The sequence below is a fragment of the Saccostrea cucullata genome, unplaced genomic scaffold, assembly GCF_032062105.1.
Source record: "Saccostrea cucullata isolate Sc308-1 unplaced genomic scaffold, CSIRO_AGI_Scuc_v1 ctg694, whole genome shotgun sequence".
NCBI classification, from domain to species: domain Eukaryota; kingdom Metazoa; phylum Mollusca; class Bivalvia; order Ostreida; family Ostreidae; genus Saccostrea; species Saccostrea cuccullata.
The window spans coordinates 111,623-132,500 of record NW_026918847.1 but is presented as its reverse complement, the minus strand read 5'-3'; the positions used below and the strand labels follow the sequence as shown (position 1 = coordinate 132,500).

Here is a 20,878-nt window from a genome sequence, read left to right as displayed (position 1 = left end):
CTAACTTTGGTTTCACAATCGAGAATTTATGAAAATATAATGTTAAACGTGGGGTCTTAACAAGAACTTTTTTAATGCCCTAATTCAAATTTATTTAAATACATTATAAAAATAATTTACGAGTACGCCCATTGATTGAAAAGAAAAGAAAAAAAGAATCGGAATGGGAGAGAGGGGAGAGATGAAGGTACCCAATTCATTTGAATATGAGGGAAGGAAGCGACATGTACTTTTACCGTATATGTAATAACTTAAGGGTCTTTTGGTGTGAAAAAATAAAGTATTTGTTAATAGATAAAAAGAAACGAGTCAGTGCATGCATATTTACATATTAAACTGCGGACTTTTGTCCCACATCGTAATTTAAATCGATTTTAAAATCTACATCATGTAAAAACATAGTAAAACGTTAAAGAACATATAAAAAATGATAAAACACATTTGTATTTTTGCACCGAATTATATTTCGATTGAAAAAGACTCCCAACATTTAGTGCTATGTAATAAACATTTTAAGCCGAAAAGTCACTCATTGGTGTAATTCTGCCCAACACGTCTGAAATGTAAGTAGAACAGAGTGTTTAAGCTTTAGATTTAATTGTCATAATCATCAAGATACACAAAGGAAGAAAACACAACACGCTGAATACCATCCTGAAACAGCCACACCAACTGATTGAAATCAAAACATTGGACCGGGAGCTGTTTATCATATGTTGGCGATGTAATGTAGGTCATTAAACATGGTCAGGCAGTGGAAATTTTTCTCTTTATGTATATCGAAGTTTTGTTTATATATATATCGCATTTCCTTTATATATATCGAGGTTTTCTTTATATATATCGCATTTCCTTTATATATATCGAGGTTTTCTTTACATATATCGAGGTTTTCTTTATATATATCGCATTTTCTTTATATATAGAGGTTTGCTTTTATATATCGCTTTTCCTTTATATATACTGGTTGGCACTAATGGGCTTCCGTACATAGGTATTAAAAATACATATGTATGGTTACAAGTAGGTATTTTATGGAATATATACGAGGGTTGTCCGTAAAGTTCGTGGACAACATTGATAATTACTGACAAACATTGACAAAATATTTGAAACTATTATTTTCATTAAATTCATGTTTTATTTCATAAATATGCAAGTTTTCAACAAAAACAAAGCACAAATAGTTATATTTTTATCAGATACAAAAAAGACACACACTCATACCCGGAGCACTAAAACGAAAATTCTTGACGTTACCGACGTCAAAAGCTAAATACGAGCACTAGTAACTTTTCTCAACATAGTCAGGGTTTAACTCAGTACATTTCTTATGTCGTTTTGACCAGTCATAAAATATGCACAAAATGTTCAAGTTTCATTCTTAATATAATATTTAGCAATTCCTGTCTCATATCCTGCAATCATCCAACCACTGTCCGTGTAAAGACGATTTCATTTACGGAAATACGGCATGATCACGTTAGGAGATTCATATTTTACAGCACTACTATCTCGGAATAATGGTTTTCCTTCACGCATGTCATCCTGTAAACTGTTCATTCCGTCCGAAAATATTATATGCCACTTAAACACTGGTGGACAACTTGTTTTACTATGCTTTCCCGATTGTTTACAATTTGTATTGGTCTCTGTAGGTGTTTTTCCGATGTCAACGCAGAATTTTATCACTGTTCACTGCTCCACCTATTCCGAAAACGTCTCTTTTTTGAACGATTCCGATCCTGTCCTAATATGTTCTAACGCTGATTGCTCAGCCATTTTGCAACTTTGAACGTTCAAATTTTGCAGGTTTTATGTGATAACTTCTGTCAACCTCATAATGTAAAATTCTTTCAGATTTCCTTAGAATTTTTAAAAATACAAATGAAATTTAAAAAGTGATAAATATTTTTTTAATTAAAATTTTGCGGTTCTCCGGGTCTCCATTTCAAGTCTAATTATGAAGCCATATTTGTAATTAAACATTTGAAAATGAATAAATTTTTACATTAATCAATTCACATTAAGTAAAGGATTAGAAATATGCCAATAATAAATACCAATGACACAACTTTTATTAAATTTTTGGCTTGTCCACGAACTTTACGGACAACCCTCGTATGTCACGTAAATTAATTTAAACTGACGGTTTTCAACAATTTTTGCTTCATAAAAAACAAAAACCAAAAAAAAAATGTTATACTAGTATTCTAAATTCACAATTTCAACTGAACATATATTCATCAAAAAAATAAATCAAAACATTTTTTATATTAGATGAGCTCGCATGCGCGAGTGCTACAGACTTTGATGAAGTGTATACAGTATACACATCAGTCTCTAGCTCGATTTCATATCTCTATCATTCTACAAAAGAAAAAGAATCATTTAAAGTGACAACATAAAAATAATCAAAACATATGCACTTAAAGTTCATAAACCCGCTGCTCACTCATATAAAATGTTGCTTGAACCTTAATGATATTCCAAGAGAAATGTATTTTATAAGCACATTACTGACAATTATAGCATAGCTTGCGGGGCAAAATTGGACAAAAAAGGCACTTCAACCTGGGTAATATATAAAGGGAATAATAGACATTTATGTCATTAAGAGTTATCTCTCTTATCAGAGTATCAATGACCCTTAATAGAGAGGAGGGATGGGTGGTTAATTAATCTGTTGCATTGCAGCATCGAACTTCACAAAACTAAAACTCACAAAAATCTACCTTATACTCAGTGTACGTGACTGAAGATACTTCTTGTATGTATCTAAAATAGATATTCATGTATAAAATAACTGTAATTGACAAACTTTTGGAATATGTATGCATCTAAAAACAGATTGTCATGTATAAAACTACTGTAATTGACAAACTTTTGAAATAAACAATCGATTATCTTTTTTATTTCAAAAAGGTTTCTGTAAGATGAACAACATCAGAAAGCCATTTATCAGTGACTGGCATCAATTATCTGTCAATGATTTAAGTCCATTACCCATTCCTCATAGTCTGAATGAACTACCAGCAAAGGTTGATGTCCAAGTCAAAATAACCCATAGCGGAAAAGAATACATATTTCCAGGACTTGGATCGGTTCCAAAAGATGACGATATACCTACTGAGTATGGTGGAGTGGCGTATGCATACAACTCATCACATGTCCTGCTGTTTGTTCCTGTCATTAAATCGAGTTTTGGCGGAGGTATAGGGCGAGTTATAACTACAGGTTAATATATTTTAGTTAAGATGCACTTTAAGGTTTTTAAAATCTCCTATATTGTTTTTCTGTTTCTGAACTATTAGCATGTATTTTAACATAACCTATTTCGTGGAAATGGTTATTTTCTTATATCCACAAACAAACTTAAAGCGGCAATACGGCTGCAAATCGTGTCCTTTTTCATTCAAATTTTCCCAATATATCATTCAAGAATAAGGTAAAAATTAAAGTTGAAGTAAGCATTTTGAGAAAAATAAATATTCTCCCCTCATAAAAGATTAACGTAATTAGAATCTGCCGGAAAATCAAGGGTCGTACAACTTCGATCTCTTAACTCTCCGGTAATTTAATAATAATTAACATTTGAGTCTGCATTCAGACGAATTTAACATGACTAAATACAAATGTTGACGTTTTGTGTATTGGGGTGCAGGAAAGGAAAATCCACCAAATCATACGTCATCGCGGCAAAATGTCAAACAAAATATCTTTCTGCAGTTCTAATACAACTTGCACTTCAAATGACTATAATTTTTATATGTCATAAGTGCATTTTTATTTTTTTTTATTTTTTTTTTGAAAGCTATGGAGATACGAGAAAAGATAGCATGTATCAACAAACCTGTAGGGTAGAACCTTCGCGAGCCCCACGTGAACGTAGCAGAGGTCCCGTTTCTTCTTCATCCAATAATTATATTAATCTCCCAACTAAATTTTTGTCAGGAAAGTTGTTTTTTAATTTCAATCCCTATTTTTGGTTTTGATTTTCGTTTTGATCGACTTTGTCAATGTAGCAGGCCTACCGGGCTTCCCTCTCTTACCATGCTGTTTTGTTTATGAAAACTATACGCATGCGTCATGTGCGTGTATGGCATGGAATGTGGAACCTCGAACACGTTGCGATGTATATATTTATGTACCATAAATAATGATTAATTTTAAAGAAATAATCAGAATTATTTACTTATAAGATTTGTAATTTTCTGAAAGTGTATATATCTATGAGTATGAAAAAAATTCCAAATCCTATAGGAAAATTTTAACAAGTCTGTTTTTGAAGAGATGCGTGATATTGCCACTTTAAAATTACACATATATTTTTTTATTCACCTCTTCGCAACCCCCCACCCCCCCTCCCCCCACTCCCCCCAATTAAATCCCTAAATTCAATATCTTTTCTTCAAACCTCGAAAATTATCATCCAGTAAAAGATATCACATTTCAGTGGCATGCTTATAGGGAAGCGCAGGGGAATTTAATTTTGATTCGTTATAAATGTAATACGTTATATCCATTAAGATTTCAATAAACTTAATAAGCACAGGAATTGAAAATAAACTTAATAAGCACAGGAATTGAAAATTACGTAGCAGTAAGTTTGAACTCAACAAAATCGTCTTCTCTAAAATCGTGTACATGTTTTACTATATTTCTACTGAATAATATATAATCATCTTCTTGATAAAATTATGTTTCCAGAGATTGTTTATAGGCTTGATAACAATTTAAAGCACATAAAATATATTAAATATTGTAGGTAGTGACTCATATAATGGCCCCTTTGTTGGATCTGCTAGCACCTGTAAGGTACGCATAAGGGCTTGGGGGCTATCCGACTGGCCAAAACCTGACTTTAGTATTACTGCCGGACTGACGATCTCTACAGGTAGGTAGGAAGGCATTGTGTGAGCATGGTGTTTAAAACTTCAAAACCGGTCAAATTTCGGTTTTCCTAATTTTTGTTTATTTTTTCTTGAAATAAAACTTTCATGGTTTCCATTCTGCAGCACGGTTAAGGTTATAAAAAGGGAGCGGAGCCTAATTTGTACTGGAAAACATAACTATGACATCATATAAAACCAACAATTCTTAGAATACCACAAAATGAGTGATTTTCTATTTTAACACGTAGGAAACTAATTAACAACATCAAAACTTTGTTAGTAAAATCCCACATAACAAGTCATAAACAAGTCACTGATCGTAATCCACTTATCGATTTGACGTCATTTCGTATAAAACATGACGTACTTTGTATGCAGTGAGAGGCAGATCAAGTCATATTTTCTCAACAAAAAATGTATTCTATAATTAAATAAAATATTATTTTCAGTAATTCTATAGGCTATTAAATTGGGTTCAATGTCTTCCTTACCATTTTATTAATATATTATCTGTATATTTTGTATTTAATGAAAACTGCCGTATATTTGTATGCAAGTACATCAGAGGGTAATGTTTGGGTCTAAATAAAGCTTTTAAAAATCAACTCTAGAAGTATGAAGGTATCTGAAAAATGCTGCAATCTTGATGAAATCTTGAAAATGATTTAATTAAATCATTATAATTATTTAATTATATCATGCTGTTGACCAGCAAAAAATACAGCATTCGGTCAAACAAATATGATTTTGACAATGAAATTGCAAAATCTAGATAGGATCGCAGGACTTTTCAGAAACTACAATGCGTGTTGAAAATATTTATAAACAAAATCTAGAATTTAACTTGGTTTTGCCTTTGCACTAGAGAAATTTATAGGTAACCCCATTACTGCATGTAAATTTGCTAAAATCACACGACTGCCGCATCACGTGAAAAGATTCAATATAAAATCTGATCGTCTGCAATATGTAGTTATTAACCATTATTACATTTATCAGATATAAATAATGTACTTAAAGTAATCGCCATCCCGATTATGAATTCAATTTACTAGTACAAAATAATGTCTATATTTACATTGCGCACCTTGAATGTACTGCGTTGTACATTCAGAATTTTTAAAAGAAAAGTTATAAGCTGGATATTTCATTTCCAAACATAGACCTAAATCCAAGAGGAATTCTGTAAGAAATAATTTGCACACTTGCAAAATATATTGTAAGTTTATTTTTTCTTTGAATTGTTTACGGATGTTTCCGGTTGCACAATGAAGACAAGGAGCAAACTCTAGGGGTGACTTGTCAGGAGGGGATGGTTACTCCTCCATGGCACCTTTTCCTGACTCGTATATTTTAAAATGTCCGTGTTTTAAGCTTAGGTATCGTACGTGTTTTTCACTTTTTATTTGAAAAACATCTTTCACAAACATAAGTTTCAAAGATGAAATATGGAGAAAACGACATACAATACAGATCAGAATAAAGTAAATAAGTAACAAAGTCAAATGTTATGACATAACCAAAAATGAAAGATATACAATCTTCATGAAAGCCTTAATTTGCAAATGTAATATCTATGCAAATTTATCATTTATTTGACAAATATAGCTTTTTTAATGAGATCGACTTCTCAGAAAAGTAAATCTACCAAACAAAAAGTACATCTTAATCATTCTCATTTTCTTTATAAATGAAAGATATCTTTACTTTTTTGTTATATGTCTTTACAAGTATTGAATCATAAAGTATGTCTTTTTTAGCAAGTCCATACAAAAAGGTACACCATTGCTTGGGAACCTATCCAGACTTCGTAACAGTCCAGCTCTTAATGCCGGGAGGACTTGTTTCAGAGGGTCTAAGTAAGTTTAATTATTGCTTTATTTATTATTAACAGTTTCAAAGGGTCTACGTAGATTGTACTTTATTTTTGCTTTATTTATTAATAACAGTTTTAGAGGGTCAATGTAGGTTGTTTTACTTTTCCTTTTTCATCATTTACAGTTGAAGAGGGTCTAACTAGTTTTACTATAATTGCTTTATTCATAATTAGCAGTTTCAGAGGGTCTAAGTACATGTATGTAGGTTTTACCATTGCTTTTGTTTATCATTAAAATTTTTATGAGTTTTTTTTTATTGCTTTACTATTCTGTAAAAGTAAAATATTGTTATTTTGTAGATGGAATAAAATGTGATTTGTTCCGATTTTGAAAGAATTCAATTTTTTGATAACGATGTATTGTAATAATGATATCAATTTTCTGTTATAAGATAGATAGATAGAGTAAATAAGCCACCCTGACATGCAAAAACTGATAAAGATTTTTCAAAAAGAATGATGTTCAAATCAATGTTTTGATGTTTTCAACATCATAATCACTAAGCTTTAACGTTCAAACTCCTCAATAACCTTATAGTAGTTATACTAGCTTAATAACGGAAGATTTAAATTCCTTAAATAATGATTTTTATTATTCGTTTATTTTTGATAACTAGAACTCAAAATTCATTCAAATTCTTATCTTCACTTGATTGATATTTCAATAATTTATGAAAAGTATTGAAACAATTAGATTTTTTTTATCATTATTAATATTTAATTTTTGTATTACATGTACCACACCAATCACGGTTGATCATGATCATGATAGAGGAATAAGTGCATGCGGGACGGTATTTGGAATAGACGATGCAGCAATTACTTTGTGGGCAGCAAGCGAACACAGTACGTTAAAGTGGTAGAAGAATAAATTATTTAATTCATATAGTTTATATTGTTCACTGGATAAAAAAACATTGAGTTACGGTTATTTATATATTTTGTTGAAATTCTTGTATTCTAACATTTACCGTGTAAATGTTGTTTGTTAATGTTTGTTTCATGTTCTCTTTATCAACTCCTCAATTAAGAAATCATCCCTGTTGTCAGTCTTAAATTGTAGAAAATAAGTTAAGTCTTAGGATATCTCAACAGTTTATGCTTTGAATGGTTTCACTTATAAGTAATAATAAAAAGGAGATATGTACATTACATAATACGTATAAAAAACAGAAGCCTGTGTTTTCTTTTTAGATGACTATGTATCATGCTTCAGAGACGGGTGGGGGGACTTTCCTGAAATCGTTGCTGACACTGCTGACGTCATTATCCGAGCTTGGATGCTTTCGTCATCAGATATACTGAACACTAATAACTTTAGTTATGTCAAAGGTGACGCTGTGCCTTGGGCAGGAGTGATATCTATGACAAACGCAATTGACCTAGACTTTCACATAGTCAATGTTGAGGTAAAAGATCATATTGCTGCTTCTTTTGGTTTATAACATACATGATTAAAGACAGATAATATAAAATATTGCAAACGATGCAAATAATACATTTTTAAATTAAAACGACATTGTAAACCATAAATGATGCTCAACGTTCTACCTTACTGCAGACATCCTTATTTTTCTGTATTATTTTTTCTCTCCAAATGCCGTTATTATGAATCTTTGAAGAAAAAATTAAAAAATACGTAGTAAAACTTTTTAATTTTACGCATAAATGTAATAACACGACACTTTGGTTTTTTTTTTTTTTTTTTTTTTGCAAGTCTTAATTTTTTTTTGTATCATCTGTCTTCAAACAAAAACCATTGAATACCACAAATTGATATCATGGAGTATTCATCAGTCGCTTCAAACTTTGTAAATGATTTTATGAACACTAGCACATAAAATCTAACAGAATTGTCTGATATAATTGATTGGATGCCTAATTAAAGCTTGCATAAAATGACAATATACAGATCAGAGACGACACAGTCAGCAACGGGAAATTATTTTACGGAGCTGGATCTGCCAATATGGGTAACTTAGGGGAGCCTTACGGGGGCGTGGTTTTTGGTTACACACAATCAGATGCCCTTTTATGGACACCCAGCACTAGTGTGACGGGGGGGGAATCTTATCTACATTGGCGGCTTATGGGGAAATGGAACAGAGAATATGCAGATCAACAAAGTTGAGATAACAGTCAAAGTTATTAAGGCTGGGTTTACAGGTCAGCAGTTTAATTTAAGAAATATAGTATATCACACCACTGTTTTAATCTCGTCCCTGGTATCAGCCCGAGAGGTTGGTATCGGCCAATGCCCGGAGGGCGCGGGCCGAGACCATCCGGGGGCTGACATTAGGGACGAGATCAAAACAGTGGTGTGATGTTGTTTATATCATATATCTAAAACCAGGCCAATAACATAACAAAATGTTTAGATTTTTTTAATCTAAGAGTTTTATATCATTTTGTCGTACGAAAATTAGACTTCGCTTTCTTTATTTCGATGTTTCGTGAAGATGTTGCTTGACGGTAAAATTGAAAAATCATAAAAAGAAAGATATATGGTCATTAAAAAGAATAATTCTTGTGTATTGTAACATTTCATTTCGATGCACATTGGATAACAAGAAATTGAAAGGTCCCAAACTTAAAAATCTTTTAAAGCTGTTCTACGTTTACTTTCGATATAACCGGGATTACATCTCTTTCAACGAATTGTTACAACTTGTAAGTCCCATATTTATAGTAACTGTTTGTTTTGCTTACGATATATATTAAATTAAAAATGACAAATTAAATGAAAAACTTTGTATTGTCTAATGTCAAAACAAATAGATTTTCTTCTTTTCAAAACACGATTTGTTGCTGCACCTCGCTAACGTCACAAGTATCATCATTTTGCACACTTTTTAAAAACAATTATTTTAATATTCTAGCATAAATGCATAATTTTTTAAGCTTCTAGTCCATGTTTTCGATGTAAAATATCCCTCTTTTATACTTGAATATAAATTTTGCTCTTCATTCACCAAAATTAAACAGAAATTATAATAATTAGAAATTTGACAGCGAGGGAGCCCCCTAACAACGGGCCGAGACAAAGATATCTCAGCCCCGGGGGCGAGACAGCCCTAGTTCTCGCCTAGTCCAAAACGCCTATATCAGGGATGATATACTACTAGGTTTATGATATTAAATTATATCTTCAATAAACTGTCTTTATTAGCCATTACCATATACTTTTGATGATACAATACTGAATGGTTTGATAAAAGTAAATGACTAGGCATAATAATGCAAAGTATACCAATATTTACATAACTGGATATCCTAAAATCCTCACAAAATTTCTACAATTTGAAGAACTATTAATTTTAGTACAAAATCTTCTTTGTCTTTCAGAATGTCCATTGCCTCAAGATATTCCGAATACAATCAAAATGTATGATGGACTGATAGCCGGATGTAAGGCTTTATATGCTTGTATACCTGGTTATACCAGTAATGGAACCTCAGTTGAGAGTTTGTGCAATGGAACATCATGGTCCGATACTAGATTATCCTGTATGGGTGTGTAGTTACGTCATGTTTTAAAACAATATACATGTATATTAAACAATCATACCGATTTTGTTATTAATGTAGAAATAGTGAGATTAATCAGAGGACCGTGTACATCTTTGTGTATGTGTAGCTAGAGAAATCCCTTGATTTTCTGCGATTTACGTCATCAGTTTTGCATACCGCGTAATACTATAAGTTGTACATTTATTTCGTATGCACGCCTTGCTTTTGTATATATGTTGTGCAAAGTTTAAGATTTCGAAGTAGGGCGTTAAATATAAACAATTAATCCGACATAAAAGTTTTCTATGGATGTTCATTATATTAGGAAAAAAAAAATGAAAAAAACAAAAAACAAAAAAAAAACAACAATAAAAACAAAAACCAAAAAAAAAAAAAAAAAAAAGAAAAAAAAAATGAAAGGTTTTTTTTTCTTATGTTGACCTGGGTTGAGTTTTTAATAATGAAATTTTTTGCTGTATTTTTATCTGATCAAATCTTTTCAACATTTTTTTATAACTAATAAGAAGCATGAAATATTTGGTTCTTGAAGAGAAAAAAAATCTTCCTTCTTAGGCCTTCTGATGCCTTTTAAATTGTATTTAATTTATTTGCCTGATTAAGTCTTCGTTTCGTTTCTTACGGATTCTAAATATAATGTCAAACTGCTGATTAAGCAAATTGTTTTTTTTTTCTTTCATGATGCCTTTTCTTTTCAAAGTTATTTTCCCAAATGAAAATATGAGAATAAAATTGTAAAGTTTTCTTTAAAAATGGTAATATTTTAACTTAAGGTACATTTCCACCCTCACAATTTAAATGGTTCAAAGTACAAAAAATGCATTTATTTTCATTTAACATAGTTTAAAGTTACTAATTATTGCCAAAAATCTATAGGTCGCCATTTAATTTAGGGAAGGAGACGAAGATAAACAGAAGTGTATGTCAACATAAAGAAACTTTACATTTTTTTTAAAAAAATTATGATACAAATTATGTTAAAACTGGTTCAAAGGCATAATTCTGATACTGAAAGTTCCAATATACTTGCTACTTCTAAGATACTAGTGAATTGTAAATACCAGGAAAACTTTTTTTCATAGGAAGTACAATAAAGAAAATGTTTGAATAAAGATAACTGAGAAGGATTTATTGTCCTTGTCAATATTTTTAAAGATGAAATAACTGATTAAAAAAGAAAATAACCGTTTTTAAAATTCTTTTACCTAACAATATTTATTTTTGAGCCTTATCATAAAAAAAATTGTTCTACTTGTCATGAATTTAGATCAATAACATGTTTTTAAAAAAACCTATGACATCATAGGGGTTAGAAATACCTTAATTAGAACAATAAAATGAACATCTGTCAATCAAGCTAAATGAAGACTTTAATTACTGTTTAAAATGAAAAAAATACATATCAGTGTTGGATAAACATTTATTTATATTGTACGTTGTTCATTCTCCTTTCACAGCAACTACAACTTTAGCAGCAACAGACTACACAAGTGTCATGCCTTCAACTGCTCAATCACAATCAACCGTAACACCAGATACGAAATTATCAACCGAAACACCAGGCACGAAATTATCAACCGGAACACCAGATACGAATAGCATCAAGGAATTCGATACCATCATAGCTGACCTCAAAGTACCGAAAGTGAACACCAGCGCTTTTAGAAGAAGTTTAATCTGTGCGTATGATCCACGTGAGAGTTCTATGGCTATAGGAAGCGTTGGAGTCTCTGTTATTTGTATTGTCGTTGGACTCATTTTTATTGTAGATTGCTGCAATTGTTTAAGGGACAAAATGGGATAATGCAAATATATATTATATTCTTGATTGTCTATTATTTAAGTTTTTGAAGAAATTCATACATATGCTGAAAGTATTAGCGTTTCAAATTTATGTGTCGACAATACCATCAAATAAATTTTTGCTCAATTTATTCCCATTCATATTTTGAAAGAAATCTTTTAAGTTTTCAGTTCTGGGAATATTGACATAGGGGTTATGGGGTGATATATGTCGACTTGGAACGTTGAAGAAACCTAGAAGAAAACCGGAGCAGCTTCTTTAACTTTCCTTTACTCTGATTTGTATTGTTTAGATTTTTTGTAATAAAGAACATTTGAACATTTGATTAAGTTAAATATCTTTACTTGTTCTGTAAAAAGAACATGGTTTACAGTCTTGAACTTGAACCAGGATCATGAAACAGACTCAGACTAAATTCAAAATTTTTATTATATGTAAAATGTTTATGAGTTTATGAATTAATCTCAAAATTTTAAGTTATAATGTATTCGTGAATTGATTTTGAAATATCGTTTAATTTTGGTCTGCTTGACTTGCTCAACATTTACAAGTGTGTAAAACATCAATTTTTTTTTACTTAAGCATCAAATGTTACATGAACATTGTCCCCGCTTCCAGCATTGTAAAAAATCTTAAGTTAAAAACTGGTGCTAAAAGTTTGTTGATGTTAAGGATTTCAAAATTAAAATTTTACTTGAAATTGCACTGGGAAAATACTTTGATCCTCATTGACTTTGAGTAACATTTTACAGGTGAGTAAAAAATTGACGTAAGTGAAGACCTAATATTTGGTGCTTTGGCCGGTGCATAAGTGCATGCGTATCGCTCTTGATATAGGTTGATACGATATACAATTTGAGTCGGTGTTGGTATGCTATAAAGCTTTAAAAAATAAAATAAGAAATATTAATTAATAAACTAGTGTACTAATGACGGACAGTATTCAATATCAAAAGTTTCTATAACAATACAAAAACAGCAAATGCAAAGTCATAATGTTTGAATAAATTTGATGACGTTGCATGCAGGATGTGTAACAAAAATATTACAAAGAATTGTTTTACAGTAATATTACAATAAAGCATGAATTACTTCAGCAATAACCTCAAAGAATTAAGTGGCAATTATCAGTACTATTTCTAAAACTGCCTCTTCTTAATCTTTTTTAGCTTTACATCATCCTTTGGAAAACAATGCAGAATTTGGTATATATTCATACCTGTATGAAAGAAAAAGAGCCCAATACAAGATATTCTAAAATGTTTCAACTCTGTATGATTTTTTGACGGTAAAAGTGCTTTTTCAATAAGTTTGAACATCAATGTTACTTTTGACCTCATTTATGTCCATATGTCATTTTAATCGCTCATAGAATAGGATCAGACAAAATTTTAATTGGGTATCTGGCTAGACCTAACACAAACAATTCTTAATAAGAGCTGTCTATGGGAATCTAATTTGAAATTAAAGTGGCGACTTTCTATGGCATTTTCTCTTTAAAAGTATTTTTCTTTGGCAAACATTTGTTACATACGGCAAACCAATATTTAACTTTTTCTTGTTTTATTGAGAAAAAATAATTTTTGGTGACGATAAGAATACAAATTAGAGTCAAATTTCGGCAGATCAAATAAGTTTTGAAATTGCACTGATCAGACTTCGTGCATTGTATATAATCAAAATGGCGACATTGTATGTAGAGTGTATTTTCTCATTAAAGATCTTATTCTTTGGCAAACATTTGTTACAAACCTTAAACTGATATTTATCTTTTTACCTTTTTTCCTTTTTTATTTGAGAAAAAAATAACTATGAGTAAAGAAAACAATATGATTAAAGTTAAATTTCGACAAATGAAACAAGTTTTGAAATTGCATTGATCAGTCTTCATGCATTATATAAAATCAATGAATTCTAGTTTGAAGCACTGAAAAGAAAGCAAAATGAAAGTTACCTATTGCAGTTTAATGTTAGTTTTGTCGGTAAAGGTAAGGAATTAATTGTATATAATTTTAAAGAAAATAGCTAGAGAAATGATTCTTCTTTCCTTATTAGAATTTATGAATTAGATCTTTATTTTGGTTTTAAACACATATCATGATGTAAAATCATATTTGAAATGTTAATTTCACAAATAACCATAAACACTCAGAAACTAAATAATAACAAGAGGTACTGTGAGCGATAAGCTCACTAAATGATACCCCCTCCCCCGCCTCCGTATAGTTATAATTGCAAAGTCCATGTTTTCCTGTGGCCGGGAACCAAAAATATGTGTCGGATCAAAGGGATAAATAGGAGGTGCACAATGGCAATATGTAATAAAGATTCTGTGAAAGTTTTATTTAATTTCATTCAGTGGTATGAGAGGAGTTGCGGATAAGAGATGGGCACCCAAAAGCGGAGCAGACGGACTGAAGGATGGACGGACGGATTGACAGACAGACGGAATTAACGATTACTGTATACCCTCCCGCTTTTCAAGCGGGGGGTATAATAAAGCTAAATGTACTTAGAGCAATGAGCTGAATAAATGACCTCCAGACTCCCATACATGTATCATTATAATGGCAAACTCCATGTTTTGCTGTGGCCAGAAAACTCAAAATAGGTGTCGAATCAAAAAGTAAAAAGGGAGATGCACAATGGCAATATATAATAAAGAGTTTGTGAAATTTCAGTAAATTTCACTTAGTGATATGAGAAGAGTTGCGGATAAAAGATGGGTACACCAAAGCGTAACAGACAGACGGACGGACAAACCGTTTACAGTATACTCTCCCACTTTTCAAGCGGGGGTATAAAAACAATACAGAAATGAAAAAAAAATTCTAAGATTATGTCAGAATAATAATTTGAAAATTTATGCATTACTTAAGAGTAATATTTAAAAAATATATATTAAGGAGAATTAGATATTTAATTTCCATTTTCAATTTTTTTTTTGCCAGAATGACCGTTTTTGATAATGCTTTTGTTTATGATAAGTCAAGACTGAAAATGATTTGTATTGTGAATGTACAGTATTTGGGGGAAATTGCTCTAGAACAAGTTAGTTATATGTGGAAGATATTCAGCATTGTTCGCAAATAAGCTAAACTATTTTTTCTCAGCAAACGCGCTAAAACGAATATACAGACAAATGTAATGGAATTGGATCAACACAGTGGGATGATGATATAGCATCGAAATATGGGGGCGTGGCTTACCTTTATGATAAAAAACACGTAAAAGTGTTGCACCAGTTGCAAGACTCTTAATTAGGTCTTTCAACTAATTTTTCAAGTTGCACATATGGTAAAAAAAACATTGTAGAGATAGATTTATAGGTACATGAAATTATCAAAAAAGATAATAACTTATTATTATTATTAAATTACATCATTAACAAATTTATTCACTTATAATTGACTTTTCTGATGTTGTGTTTAAGGAGGGTAACTCAGGTGTGAAAAATGACCAACTTAGTGCCGATTTATGAGATATCGTTTATATGAATGACATATAGGCTGCTTCAGCATTGGTATTGTTATATACACAGAAGGGTTCCTTTAATTGTTTTGTACACAAAAAGTTTTGACCAAGAGAAAGAGAATACCTTCACTCTACCTGAAATAACAGGGTCAAATGAATGGGGAACAGACTACATTCAATAGTTTTAACTCTCTTTGACGATTATTATGAAGAAGAAAATTTAATGTCATATTTTTGTGTTTGCGCTTTTTCGCTTCCTGTGTAAATATATATATATATATATATTTATGCCACACCAATAAATTTTTTGTTCGTCGGACCCGCGCGCTCGTATTTAAACGAAACTGGACAAATTATATTAATTTAAAATTTCCCGCACTGTTGGAATTTTGTGCTATTTTCTGTTCTATTTCTGCTCTATTTATCGTATTTTTCATCTGCTTACTCTGTAAATCAGAAAAAAAATATAATTGTCCGCTCAAATTTCTTCACGCTCCGCCTAAAAAATTTGTCTACAAAAAGTAATAATATTATTATTTAACCGCTAGCCAGCTCGTACTTTTTTTCATCAAATGTCCGACGAACAAGAAATTAAATTGGTGTGGCCTTACAAGTAAATGCAACAATTGATCATCTTATATAATTTGTGTTACTAAGCACGAAGGGGAACGATCGAGTATAAAAATTGAAATAGGTTAGAACTGAAAAGGAGGGTAGATTTCACTTTTTTTAAATTAAAAATTTTAATTTGTATGCAGTAAACCAGTGTCCGCAACTATACAGTAAATAAGTTTAACATTGGTGCTTAATCTTAAAACCACTGGATTCTACTGAGAGCAAAGAAACACTTGGTAAATGCTAAAAACTGCCTTGAGTGTAAACAGTTAGATGCCCCGAGCCTGCTCTAAACAAGTTTCAGCTGTGAATTATTATTCATAACAACGACCCCTAGCGGCAGTTGAAAGGCCTACCTTTATTCGTGGTTTTAGGTGAATTATTACCAAAGGTAACTAAAGGCTCATGTACTATGCATCAATCATTCCAGAAAAAACATGACCAATTAAGATTTTTATGCACTTTACAAATATATCTGATATCTTATATCTTGACTATAAATTTTATGATCGATTTCAACCTCAAGTCTCAACATACACACATTGTTTTGTAAATATCTACCTATTTATGCCGTTAAAGCTTCGATAAGAATATAATATAATGTTAGAAACGAATTCAACTGCAAATCTTCATTTCGCTTATTTTTTTTTTTGTACAATTTTAAGATGAATCCCCAGCCGTAAACGAGTCCTAAATAGATTGCAATGAATTTAAAAAAAATATCCTATATGAGATGAAATCAAACCACTTCTCGCAAAAAAAAAAATGCATTGGTCTTCTCCCATGCGAAATCATGCATGCCGCTGTCACAATCAAAGTTGATTTTGTTATATGTTTATTTGTTTTCTATTTTATTAGTATTGCCCTGTGTTGACCCTTATTTGTATTTAGTGTTTATCCTGCAAGGAGCCCAACTGTGACGCTCAGATGATTTAAATATTGGGCCAGAGGCTATATAAGGTGATGTCAGGTTTGTCTTGGGTAGCGCACGTTTTCCTTGACCAGTGAAAGTAGTTTCACCTGTCCATGGAGGGTTAGGTAGTTTTATTCGTGGTAACTGAATCTCCAATCAGGGTAAGTGTAGTTTACTTACATTTATTATATTAAAAAGTAATGCAGTATTATGTTAATTGAGCTTATTCTATTTTTATCCACGAGAAAGTGTTTGAATTGTATACGGAAATTTAACCACGTGCACATGCCGTGAGTTTAAGCGGTAAGTAATGATATAAGTTTATTACGCAGAGTGTAACGTTATATTGTACATTGTTTTGCTTTGCCGTACGAAATGGTGTGATGCATATTGTTTTAAACTGAATATTTGAGCAATTATATGTGTAAACATTTATGAAGTGTTGTAAGGCAGCCCGTTAAGGGCCAAGCTGTTATTGTGTCTACGCATATTTGTTGAAGGTCCTTCTAGATACATGTACGTAAATTTGGTTACACAATGGTTTGGTGCTGTCGGCGGTGGCAACCTGGGTGGCTACACGAGGGCGTGGTACGCTAGGCCGAGACCGTGTGTGGGGAAACGTGGTTTCCTGGATTCAGTCAGCACTGCAGACGCTTAAGACGCTTTGGATTGCGTGGGACGTCGAGGACGTTGTGGCATTCAGTACAAGGGCGTGGTACCCGTATGACATGGACCGTAACAAGGAGTGAATGTGGACGGCTTCGGAACGTGGTCCCAGATGAACGCGAATAGACATTTTGAAATTGAATTTTCATTCTGTATATTTGTATATATTTGTTTTTATATAAACTTGTAAATAGAGAAACAATCTTGTTATCACTGATCAAGCTTAGGGTGTCGTGACAGCCGCTAAAAATAAACTTCCATAACTTTTATTTTTTTAAATTTCATGGACAGAATGCAGATTTTGAAAAGAACTTAAACTTATTTGAAAGTTACCGTGGAACTTTATATGTTTGATTCTAGTAGCAATTCAGCTATTTTAGACGATTGCATTTTCGAAATAACAAAATGAATTACCAAAAAAAAGGTTGTCTGTCTTAAAAATTTAGCGGTTATTCAGGAACATTTTTGAATAAAAGTATACAATTTTTATTATTGTTCTTAGAGCAAAATGCTTCACACTTTAGTATCCATGATTAGATTTAATTTTAACCATCACCGATAATTTTAACTTTGATTGCTGTAGAATTAACTTCTGTAACGTTAACTTTCGTAACTATAATCTAAAGTTAAAAACAAAGTTTTAATTTGATTTCAGATTCATGAGAAAGTTCATGAATACTATTATAGCGTTCCATACCGAACATCAGAAACAAATCAAAGTACTGAAAATACATGGTGTAAGATAAAATATGTGATCGGGAGGTTAAGCGAGTGAACAAACTTTTTATTTTAAATACAGACAACTGTTTCAGAGAGACATTCAGAGACATCGAATAGCAAATCAAAAAATGCATGGGCCATAATGCTTGCCTGCCTTGGACATAAAAGTTCTTTAAAAAGAACTTATTCACACTCTTGAATCCGAGTAAGAACGATTTGATTTGTTTTATAAAACCAAACCAAAAATTTCTTTTCGGATTTTAAAACGTGAACAATTCTATATACATGTGTACAAGTGTGCATATAAAACGTCTCAATAAAATTATGAATCCTGCAATGTTAATTTAAAAAAAATGTCCACATGTGGTAGTATTGACAGACCATTTGAGTATTAAGCAGTCAATCTGAAATAATTTATTTTTTTCTATCCACCTGGTTAAAAAGGAAGTATAGGGAATTAAAAATGATTCCTCTCCTTAAATTATGAAATGGTCTTCATTTTAATAAGCAAAAGTGCATATTCGAAAATGGATGAATCATTTCTAATGTTCAGTGTAACATCTGTACATGAATTCGTGTAATTTAAGTGAAAAATAATTCAGATCCCTGTTTTAAATCAATATATTCTGGAAAACATATGCAACTCAAGACTCTAGGTCAAGATATATGGTGTAAGGGTGCCGATCCATTGGTCAGATAGCAAAATTTGTAAACTGTTAAAATGTACATGTATAATCTAAGCTCCATTATGATAAACCTAGAGGCTAAGTGGATAGAAATACTAGTAATCAGTAAATGTGAACTTGTAGAGGTTCCTCTAGCATTGTCGACACATCAATTTAAAAAAAAATAAACAACAACTCGTATTTCCAGTACAGGTAAGAATTTTATTTACATGTAACAACTTAAATAATAATAGAAATCAAGATTATCTTTAGTTTGTGTTATCCTTTTTGGCCCTTAAACGAGGGCTGCAATCTAAAATAAAAATGATTCCAAATATAATACAAATAACAGAGACTCCAGAGCTTCCTATTGCTAGAGAACTCTTACGCGGATCATACGCACAGGTTAAACTTCTTTTAAAAGCGCTGGTGTTCACTTTAGGTACTTTGAGTTCAGCTATGATGGTATCGAACTCCTTGATACTTTTGATATCTGGTGGTTCGGTTGATTGTGATTGAGCAGTTGAAGGCATGACACTTGTGCAGTCTGTTGTTGCTGAAGGTGAAGTTCCTGGGAAAGGAGATGGTACAAGGTTAATAGAAATGCATGTTTATACAACAATGATATGTATTGTTTTATTTAAAACAGTAATAAAAGTCTCCAATTAGTGTGATTGACAGTTGTTCATTTTATTGTTCTATATTGAATGTTTATTTAAACGTTTTTTCTCTTATACTCATTTGTGGCATTGACTTTAAAAAGAAAATGCACCGTGAAAGTAAAAAAAAATTACCAGTTTGCAATTGACATAATGCAAATAAATTAAATGCATGTATTTAAAAGGCATCAGAAGGCATGAGAAGGATGATGCTTTTTTTCTTCAAGAACAAAAGTTTTAAAGAATTGTTAAAAAGGTTTATGAAATAAAATGATGGATCAACGAACATATTATGGAACGTTCAACCCAGATAAACGTTTGATTCTGGAAAAAAAAACTCTCAAGTTTTTTGTTTTTTTTTCGCAATGTAATGAATACCCATGTAAAACTTGTACGTCACATTAATATTTATTGTTTAACGCCCTCATTCGAGATCTTAAACGTGCAAAGACATGGGGCCTTTCACAAGACGAAAGATCACCTTTAAGCAATCGCTTAATGGTAGCTTAATGGTGACTTAATGGTGCTTAAAGAAGTTAACTCCATTAAGCCACCATTAAGCTGCAACTTACAGGTGCTTAATGTCCAAACTTCATTAAGCTACCATTAAGCAACCTTTAAGCCGAGCTTAATGGTGACTTAATGGTCAATCCTCATTAAACGTTTACGTTTTACGCATTTTATATCGAATCTTTGATCTAACTTTTTAAGTTATTTCAATGTCATCTACGCAAAATGTATTTTTTTTTGTGTGATTTATAATTTTGTCTCGATCGTCATTTTTATATTACATTTCTGTCAACATGTAAAATCTCGGGCACTGAGAATAAAGTTAGATAACAATGGCTTGCTCCCGGTTTCTAATAATTTTTTCAAATCATTTACAGTAACAATAAATAAGAAGTTTTATCTTATTACCGCATATGCTTTTTTTAAATAAATAATTATAACATACGTTGTTTTCATTATTTGTGTAATGTGTATATGATTTTTGTTTTAAAAAATAAATAATTATATTATTACACGCCGGGGCCAACCCCCTGTGAAATATCTTAATTTCTCA

At 31.4% G+C, this 20,878-nt stretch overlaps 1 protein-coding gene across 1 annotated transcript in view; it reads left to right on the top strand.

The window, feature by feature from the left end:
- The first annotated feature begins 2,936 nt into the window (after nucleotides 1–2,936).
- LOC134272334 (uncharacterized) overlaps nucleotides 2,937–20,878 on the top strand; it is a 101,239-nt gene continuing 83,297 nt past the window's right edge. The window contains exons 1-4 of the mRNA XM_062754580.1: nucleotides 2,937–3,237; nucleotides 4,769–4,897; nucleotides 6,656–6,754; nucleotides 7,966–8,180. Of these exons, the coding sequence (XP_062610564.1) occupies nucleotides 2,937–3,237; nucleotides 4,769–4,897; nucleotides 6,656–6,754; nucleotides 7,966–8,180 (744 nt within the window). The remainder of the gene's footprint in view (nucleotides 3,238–4,768; nucleotides 4,898–6,655; nucleotides 6,755–7,965; nucleotides 8,181–20,878) is intronic.